The sequence below is a fragment of the Ostrinia furnacalis genome, unplaced genomic scaffold, assembly GCF_004193835.3.
Source record: "Ostrinia furnacalis isolate ACB-3 unplaced genomic scaffold, ASM419383v2 OfSCF1780, whole genome shotgun sequence".
Classification (NCBI taxonomy): Eukaryota; Metazoa; Arthropoda; class Insecta; order Lepidoptera; family Crambidae; genus Ostrinia; species Ostrinia furnacalis.
In genome coordinates, this window is record NW_021132019.1 from 119,104 (window position 1) to 129,782 (window position 10,679).

Sequence of the window (10,679 nt, forward strand, 5' to 3'; positions counted from 1 at the left end):
AGTGGCTTTATTTCTAATCGGTGGAATTTTCCTGACTACGTCACATTTCTAGGCTGATGTCACATTTAAGATTATACTCACTGGTTTCTAGGCATCATTGTACAGTAAAATATTCTGTGGCTATTCGAATGTAAAATGCGTCTTGCGTTAGTACCACCAAGTATTAGCATTACAATTAAATGTCCAAAATGGAACTGCCTGAGTGAGATAGCTATGCAAATACGACATACGTTCCAATGCGTTGTCACAATCAACTAAAAACAAGAATAATGTCGTAACCACGAAGTTTTTAAGGAAAATCTTTTCGAAAATTCTCGAAACATATTTCTTACACCCTAAATCAAAAATTCAATCATTCATACCCCGTTAATGTCCCAAATAAAGTCTTCAAATAAACAGCTATATAACCGGATAGGGGAAAGTGTGGGTGTGTAAACTACATCTGTATCAATCACCGGTACAAAACCAAACAAACGAAGCCCTTGAGTTTTACGTGGAAAGTGTGAAACCCAGTGGGCAGTGCGGCCACTCCCACCGGCCGCCACTGGACAGTGGTCAGCCCACACATGCGCCGTGGACAAAATTTTACACCCACATATTTTGTTTTCAAAGACCATTGATTTATTGGAGAATTGGGAGTTAGGGACGGAACCTTTCCATAGATAACGGTTTGATTTAGATGGTTCGAGTATTTTTGGTGTGATCGATATTTTATGTGTGTATTGACATCTCTATCATAAATAGGGTACTCAGTTGTTTATGGATAGAAAGGTTTTAAATATTTATCACGTTGTTTATATTAGGTCTGTATCTTTTGAAATCATATTGACTGCGTTGTGTATTTTAAAAAGAAGCGTCGACAAATGTAGCGTTCTACCTTTAACTTATTGAAAAACGTCTAGCCGCAATAGTCTAACGCCTCAGGTGACAAGGGGAACTCACCCTCCAAAAGGAGTGGAGGACCGAAAAGTTTAAATTAGCTTGTTACTACACACAGCGCGACACGCGAGTTATATCTGAGTTTTGTTTTTTCGCCACAGAAAAGGTCAACCTCGCAGAGCAACTTGTATGTTAGAAGTTTCGACCGACATTAATTATTAATCAGGTTTTGTCCGCTGCCTCTGCACCCCGTAACCACTGTTCATTTGCAAAATGTAACGCAGGTACAAAACAGTGTTGATGCTCGTTAAATGTTTTCACGATCTACAAATAATGTGGATTCATAAGCTTTTTTGCGTAGTTGTTTTTTGTTTGTTAATCCGTATCTTTTTTTTATCGAGAAGAGCAAAACCCACTCCGGGTCTTCTTGGACTAAATCAAAAACTACTTTTTCGGTTCAAAGTTTTAAAAATTGTGAAGTTATATGCGGTCAATGTGTAAGAAGATATGCGGTCATGAATGATAGATTGATTAGGGCTATCTATACAGATACAGGACAAAAAACATGTCTAACTTTGACATTGCTCTGAGCACCGTGTCCAACATTAATTGGCAGGGGTTCACGGACACCCCATTGTGGTGGAAATCGAACGTTTTCGATAATAAAGCGAAATAAAAATAATAAGAGCCACAGAGTTGCGGGGGTGTGGTATTGTTATGCCCAGATATTATAACTTTCGCAGTTAAAACGGTTGAAATGATTGATGTAAAATATGATACGAATGATTTTTGTGTAAAATTCGGTTTCTGTCATGAGCTACATTTGGCAAATTTAAGCCTACGAAATACTGACGAGAAAACACTGCCCAGTGGGCATTTAAAAAAAAATAACAAAAATATGAAAATTATTTGAAACAATTTACAACGTAAGTGCGAGCAACGTGAGTATTTCAAAGGTCACTGTATCTTACCACATAATTCAAGTCAAACATTTAACCACTGTATTTGCACAGCTTGCAAATTAATTTTATGAGGCACAACTTGTTTGGCTTTGCTCTATGCCCGTTTATTATTGAGACCTCTTTTTTCTTGTGTGAATGAGAGTTTGACAGCGGCGTCTTTGCTGTGCAGTACAAAAGTTTTCGTTGTCGGAAATGGACATTCGACATAAAAGGGTTTTCAAAATAAAGCCCTCTGTCGGCAATCGCGCTTTGCTTTTGTTTTATTCTTTTTTTTTGCGAAATTCCTGTCTTTTTGATCAACTGCATTGTAGATAAAATTCTTGCCAGTATTTATTTACAGATAAACAGATTCGTAAAGTGGTCAATCCACTCTACACTACACAAAAAATGCGTTGTTAGTTATAATAAATGTTTTATTGTTTTAGATCAAAATCAATTTGTTTGATTGGCCTTGATTATAGGAACGATCAAAATATTTCATTTGCTTTTAAATACTAATAATTCTTCAAGTCTTGTGCTATTTTGAAAATGTTAACTTTTTAATTAGCATTTCTTTAAGCTCTGTTAGTAAGTATAATTTCTTATCAATATTTTTTGCAACATTTTTCATTTTTTTTTTCTTTTTAAAAAAAAGAACGCCTAACCCGAAACGGTTTCAGCCGTTTGAAACCAGCTTCCATATTGGAAACACGCCCATCAAGCCAGTTTCGCGTCGCCATTCATGCGAAAAGGCGGGCTATGCAAACAGGCTGCTAATGACGTCACACTTCTCTCGACATGGCCACTCTGCAACCCTTGCTTTTTCACCTATAATTATACTTAGCGTTATGTGCACATAGGCATGTGCCACATTTATGTGGACTTACAGCTTTTGTTTTTATGTGCCCACTACATCTTCCCTCGAAAATGTTGCTACATTTATTTGTGTAACTACAATGTTTGGACAAACCAAAAATAATGTCTAAAAAAGATATTATTGCCTTTATTGATTGCCAACCAGTATAACAAACTTGTGTGGTGGTTAGGTACTACACACTCTACACGTGTAAGTAAATTGAAACGTTAATAACAAACAGTTTAATTGCCTACAAAATGAATCAAATTAATTTGTTATTAAAAACAAGGAAACTCAATCAATATGAGTATCCAAATGAATAAACAGCCTCCCCTAACCAAAGCCCATCGGCTATCAGATCCGCCATCGAATCCGACGTTGAAACCGATGCGTTAGAAAATTGACAATATAAATTTTCATTTTCATTTTTTCGACAAACATTTTTTTATATTAGGGCTGTCCGGTGTCCCACAAGGCATCGAGTTACACCACCTAGAGCGAAAAAAGTGGCGAAAAAATTCAAATATCCCTAACGATGGGTATTCGCTAGAGGGCGCTGGGATCACTGTGCAGAATTCTGCCCAGTATTGGATGTCGGTAACACGATTACTGACCTGGCCTTAATTCGATCAGCCACCTCTGTGGACGCTGTTTTTTCTATTCCCCGGGAAGTTTCGGGAATGGTGTTATGTAAAAATATATGGCTTTTATCATATTATTTTGGTATTTTATTCTAAATCTAGGAAAGACGAAGTGTCAAAAATCACAGTAATCAAAGTTACGAAAATAGTTGTTGTATTTTTCTTAAATTACTAATGTAATATTTTTTGAACACGTAGAAATAGGAAACCTTTTTTTACAAGTAAATTAGGTGGAAATATAATGCTTTTATTTTATTAAACAACAATAACTAGTGATAAATATTTCTTAACACTCATATTAGAATAGGTGCTCACCAAGCTTAGTAATGCTAACCAGAGCGTTAGAAGAACGAACGAATTACCATAGACAAAAATGCATCTTGCATGAGTTTTAACACAACTGTTTTCACAAAAAGCACTAATCCAAACACTTGTTCCTCAAAACAACAAGTGTAACACTGTCCAGTGATCCTTTAGTTCCCGAGGGCCGAAAAGGGCAAAAAACAAGATAAAGATAATCAGCCTTTTTGTCGGTACGAATTACGCCGGGTAATTTGATTAGATATCGGCGAGAACACCCTTAAAAGATAATCCCTTGCTGTAGTAAGATCTATTTAATTTAATACTACTGTTGCTTGCTTTGTTTTTTTGTTCTACACCTCGAGAGTCTGCTCTTGGCGATTTCGAGTTTACAGACAAATATAAAACTAGCATCGATTATTAGCTACTACTACTAGCACTAGCATAAATTCTTAAATACAATTCTGAGTAGAAACTAATTTGGCTACAAAAACATGTGAGAAACAAGCTATGCTTAGAGCATCAGAATGGAATCGGCTTCATACATTTAGCCTCAGTTACACCCTTAACCTTAACTATTAAAATAACCGGTGTTTTTATGGAATTTGACGTCTTTTGACGTTTTTTATAATTAAAGTTAGATGGTGCAACCCATGGTTAGTATATGGTACGTTTAAACCAGAGCGTTATGCGTTCTAATGTGGACACCACACGTCAGCCAAATATACGCCTTAATACCTACACAACTGTCAATAAAATAGCGACACATAAAGGCTCACCTAAGTACACTAAAATATCAATACATCTGACATCAAATCTCCAAGTCGAACAGGGTGGTAGCCGTTATCCTGCAGTAACTCGTGGGTATTTGTCACGGCACGAGTGTCAATAAAAACGCCACGCCGGACTGCCTGCCACTACACTACGATGCGTTAGTGATGGGACCGTGCTGAAGGATCATTGTCTCGATACTCGATAGATGCAGAAAGATTTTCCAACACGCAACATGTTTTATGAGTGGTTTTAGACCAATGGGACGAGGTTTATATTCCATCCTCCTTTGTCCTTACTCTTTACACATTTAAATTCATCTATCAAATAACAGTAAGTAGAGATACAATCACGAGTTTTACTTTCTATGTCTGTTTTCCACATCCATGTCATTATTATTAACGGCAAGCATTTACGACGTGCTCATAAAAACTCATTTTATTTTTGCAAGAAGACTGTTTCAGCTAGTTTGTACTCTTTAAAACATTAAACTTCAATTTCAACGTAACATGACTACTAGCACCTATAGTTATCTATTCTCTATCGACAGCACGTATCGATATAAAATCTCTATCGACATCGACACCATTACAACACCACAACAATACCCGTTAAAGCGGACACTTAACCCCTAATCCTCCGCCGTCGGGCATTTATGGGAAAAATCTTAATTCTGCGCTGCCGTTAACTGCCCGACGCTAATTATTGCCGCCAGCTGTATCTATTAACTAGCTACATAGATAGGATACCTTGACTCTTATAAGTAGGAGCGTAGGTGCTAGATCCGTAAATCACGTGAATTAGTATTCGTTTATACTCTATTAGATTATATTAGATTATGGTAGTGTTTACAACTTCAAATCTTCAGCACATCATGAGGATTATTCACTGTCAAATTCAACATTTAACCTTTTAAGTCAAAGGTTTGATGATGTTAAAACATTCCTTTAAGATAAATTAAAATCCTGGGGCTAATAAAAATAACAGTTTATTGTTAGTGCAATTACGAGTACACCCTTACCTACTCACACCTATCGCAAATCTGATGGAAATGTAATTTTTATTGCATTTTCATTTAAGTAATACTTAAGTAAGTGAATGCTAAAAGTTACGTCGTATGGTAATAACTGTCTAGAGCCTATACCTAGAGAGTTCGAAATCCGGTGAGTCACCGAGTTTGTACAAAAATTTTCCTTATTGGAATCCAACCGTATAACTTAGGATAGCAACTACAATCTAAGCTATAAGAAAATGTTACCGAATTAACATTTTCATTAAACTTGAAGTAGGTACTGTAATTAAACTTGAAGCCTACTATACCTATCCTGTGGTATGACTAAGCTCATTTAGGGCTGATTTTTCAATCGTCAGATATCTTTTAACTCACAATACAGGTAAACAATTAACAATTGTTTTTTCTTTCATGCTACGAGTAACTTTCAAAATTTCAACATTTATTATGAGTTGAATATGACCGAATCCACTATAGATGTATGTTATATTCTTATGGCAATAAAAGAGACTATAAAGCGACGTCCGGCCGGGACTGTTGCCAGCGACCAGCAACCCTTAGAAATACTATATTACTATAGCTTCAAATGAATAGACAATTTTCAATGACACTTAAATCTTGTATGAGAAAAAAATCAAACAGAAAAAAATACAACAGACATTGAACGTGACTATCACCAATATAAATAATTAGAAAAACTGAAATTAAATTCATCCAAAATAATCCTTGTCGATTAAAATTTCAAACTGAAGAAAAATAAATCTCAATTTAATTAGGGCTTTTAATTTAAAGCAAAACATTTCAATACAATCTCGTATAATCAAAAAACTAAAAGGCCTGGCGAATAAAATAGCTGACTACATTAGCCGAGGCATTAGCCACACAAAACATTTTCGCAGTTTCGTCTAGCGAGAACTTAAATTATACACGCACACTCGTTGGCCCATCCACTGGGCCATTACCCCGCGGTCATTATTTTGACATACAACCTCTGTGGCAGGATTTTGCGGTCAATGCAACCAAGGAATGCAATTTTATCTGAAATATACTTTTAAATATCGCTTTATGTTGATATAGTGCTGAGGTTTGCCATAACCATTTCCCCAAACGTTTTGTTTTAGCTATTCGTTGTCAAATAAATCGCCGACGGCCGTACTGTTTGACATTTGATATAAAATAGCCTATTTGGAACGCGGTAGATTTCAAGACTTATTTTCTTTCATGAACCATAATATTTTCAGTACTTTTGGTCCCAAGAAGAATCATACAAAGTTCTAGATAGGAACAAAACCCAATCAACTAGGAACGGCAATATTAACGACCACCGGAACGAAGCGATGTACATCTTATCATTTATAGCCCATACAATATACCCACGACTCAATCTATAGCTGGTAAACATAAATATATACCGTCCCGTCCACTAACGCACTCATTTATATGTTAATGCAGATGCTATCGGGATTCATACAGATATTTCTGGGCCAGATATCATTTTCACTGCCTTATTACTTTCCAATTTGTCTCCAATATTGGTTATTGCATCGTTTATTACGAACCCTCTCCCTCTATTAACTCCAATTCTTCGATTGCATATAAATACTACACTTTGGAAGCAATCTAACCCTAAATTGTTAGTACTAAAATATATGTTACCTTTGCGTCGCAAATCTATTCCAGAGTCGAAAAATCTTGACTTACTCCTCGAAGAAAGATCCATGTTTTCAAAACTTTCACTTATACACCAAAATTGTTCGATAAAATAATTTGAAAAACTTTTAAAGTCTTTGAAGAAGTCCGAACACACGAAGAAGATAAGTAGAAGCTGCTAAGTAAATTCACTAAGTTAAAAGTAGCGAAAAACTCTAAGTCCAAAGCACTGTCCAGTTCGAGAAGAGACTCGCCAAGTCATAAAGCATGTGATCATCTTCGCAGATGAACACAGACTGACTGGCTACCACGATAAAGTTTGAGACCCTAAAAATTTTAATGAAAAAAGGACCCCCAGATTGGCAGGTAAAAAATGCTCGTACGAAAACCGCCGTTTTCTAGTGACCCCGATCGTTCTCGCATCCCATTGTTATGCTCCTTTTATTTATAATAGTACATTTTTTTCACACGCGCAACCCCTAATAACGTATGAGCAAAAATATGCGTATGCGAGCGTAGGGACGGCGAGTCGAAGCTCATACAGAAAAAATTCAACTGTCCCCTATTTGAATGGCAAAAAGTGCATGTCACTGCAAAATGACATTAGCGCATGAATATGATTTTGCACAGATCTGAATGGATGGATGACTTATAATTGTTCCGCGTTATATTTAGTATGAATTATTGGTTTGACGGTGCTTTTGTGATGGACTGTGCTAATATTCTAAACTTGACTGATGGCCAGAGATCGAACTAAATCAAAAAGTTTTATTGCAATTCATTTTGGGTCCACCATACTGATTAAAAATTATATTATTAGAAAGCCGTAGCCGCATTATTTGTACATTTCTAATTGAGTTATGCGGTACAAATTAAGATTATCCTAGCTCTCCTGTTAAGTGTCGCCGGATTTTATCTAAGCTTATTCCAAAGATTATTAAAAGAAATGATCTAAGGGTAAATTAAGAAATGTTATACTGAAAGTATATTCTTAACAAAATCAGTAGGAAATCTGGCCAATTTGATATTCCATCAATTACACCAAACACATTTGAGCCGGACGAAATACGGGAGCGTAATAAAATTACGACAATCATATTTCGCGACCAAAATGAGTGACCCAGCCGAATGTTTGCCGTTACGCAAACAAACATGGAAGATTGACACCAGCGTACATCTGGTGTAGTGACGCAAATATTAGGGGCAAACAGAATAACTCGATTTGCTGAGGTCGAAGCAAATTGTGCGTGAGCCTCGGACTGATGATTTTTGGGATAAACGTAATATGAATTGAGTTACGTGGACGTCAATCATTGTGGCATGATTATGTACTTAGGGTATTACGGGTTCTGTAGTCATATCAAAGCTTTTTGTACAAATACTCGACCAATTGATGTCCTTTTTGTTTCTTACTAACAGTTGTAGCATGATTGCAAAGATCTATCTCCAAAAAAAAAATCATTTTTTGAGACCACAATGTTTTCTCAAAAAATGTTTTTTGAATTGTTGAATGTTTAGCATAAACCACAGCAATTAGACTGTCAATCTAATCAGAATGATAGCAAAGCAGACAATTGTCAAAAAATCCGTATCCGGGATTGACCGGAGATCCGCGATTTCTCCCGACTCGGGAGATGAAACAAAAAAGGGATACTGTTACAACGGACCCGGACTACCTGTGGTCGTGTGAACCTGAACAGGTGTTGTAATTACGCCGCTGGACAATGGAGGCGCGACCGCGTGATGCGCAGGAGTCGATGCGCGGTTTCTGCGCAAAACGATTTGATTTTCTACAACTTTTATACTTTTTTTTTTTGGTTCATGTAGCTATTACACTTCAAATTGTTTGGTAAATCTAGACAATTTTCAGTGAATTTTCAAATGTATTGTTTCCGTTATTACTTTGGGTGTCTCATACAGGAAATTTATTATTGTTCTATTGTATTTTGTGTTTTAGTTATTGTGACTGATGTATTTTTTATGGTTATCGCGATTTTTTTGTTTATCACGCGAAGTATATTTTATAGTAGAATGCAAAATAAGCTCTACATTTTAAAAATAAGCTGCCCTCAATATGCCCAACTGAATGTAAACTCTCGACGATTATTTTTTCTAAACCGCTTTTCGTAATTTTTTTCCATAACGCGCAGTGTGAAAATGTATTAAAAACTCTTTCTCACCAGAATCACACGGTCAAAGGCGGAAGACATCGATTTATCATTTGCAAAAAAAACTTCACACATGCTCTGATTCTGGTCAAGACACCTTTTGTCCGCTTTGTGGCGGTGCCAAAGGGTTGTACCTTCACAAAAAAATACGACAGCGTGGGATGATTGGTGCAGGACACTTGGCAAACATTTTTGGACATATTCGTAATGGGTTTTATTTCTATACTCAAAATAGGTAAAATGAAAAGAAGGATCAAAATATTATCATGAAAAGTTTGAGGAAAAACCACTTTTTAATTTTGTCCGTTTTGTAAATACGGATACGCGTATCGGTGATTAGCAGAAATTCCAAATATTTTGCAAAAAAAAAACATGCCTATTTTGAAATATAATAAAAGACGGGAAAAAGAACTTCATAAAATAATCAAACTTCTGATTAAAACAAATTAGCAAAAACATCTTTGAAAAATAAGCAGTCAGATAATAATATCCTATAAAATTAAGTTTTATGCAGAAATGAATCATGAGACCTAATTTCAAACGTTCGCGTGAAACGTGCCGAGTTTTCTAAAATAGTAAAAACTGGTCAGATTGAGTTTACTCCGCTGGTCTTATTCCCATCACTTCTTACTTCTAGACCACTGTAATTAGACCTGTCGTGCACTTTATTCTTTCCCCAGTTCGAAGCAAATTGTCATGTGTTAAAGAGAGGCGAAGTGTCAAGGTATAACGGTGCTTTGTGGGCTTCTTACTCCAAGCGCCAGTATATTAGACCTCTCTGTCACCATACACGCTCCACGGTTCATTGTGTCACAGGCTAAATGTTAAAGCCAGTTCATTATATGGCTCATGCAAACAAAGAAAAACGAAATATCGAGAGAATATCATTAATTTGTGAACTACTATTAAAAAGTAGTATAAAATTTTCATACTAATAACATTCTTATGTAATTAACATAATGTAAATGCATCTGTTCATGAAATCAAGGCAGTTAATGCAGTAATGACAATACTTGCATAATTGCCGCTTGTTAACACCCGTATTATCTAGTAAGTATCCGCTCTATTATTATCAAGTGAAAAATGTAAGCTTACTTATATAATTCATTATTATATTTATATATTTTCTACGTGTGTATAGATCTGATAATAATAGTTTTATTTAATATTGTAAGTTAACCTTGATTATTGAATGCAATTATGTAATGATATCGACTACTTCCGTTTCTTTAGGAAATACTTCATAGTTTTGTTTATACAATTTATTAACGTGCTGTAGGTAATTGATTATTATTATTAAATTATTTATTAAATTATTATTGTAAATAAATACAAATAAATCAAAGTTATGAAGTATTGTAATTAATAAAGACAGTGTATTGATACCCGCGGTTGTCGATAGTTCTGTGCCATGACGGCATTCTTGTTCGAGCTGTGAAACGAATTGTATTGCACAAGAAA

General features: G+C 35.6%; 1 protein-coding gene across 2 annotated transcripts in view; it reads right to left on the minus strand.

Moving 5' to 3' along the window:
• Positions 1–10,679, minus strand: part of Cph (BCL11 transcription factor chronophage) — a 38,273-nt gene that overhangs the window by 19,006 nt on the left and 8,588 nt on the right. Inside the window, exon 1 of one of the 2 annotated variants that reach the window (XM_028305711.1) lies at positions 7,057–7,328. The exons of the other annotated variant lie outside the window; for it this stretch is intronic. Coding sequence (XP_028161512.1) covers positions 7,057–7,120 — 64 coding nt within the window. The 5' untranslated portion in view covers positions 7,121–7,328. Of the gene's footprint in view, positions 1–7,056; positions 7,329–10,679 lie in introns of those variants that run through there. 2 annotated transcript variants of the gene reach the window in all.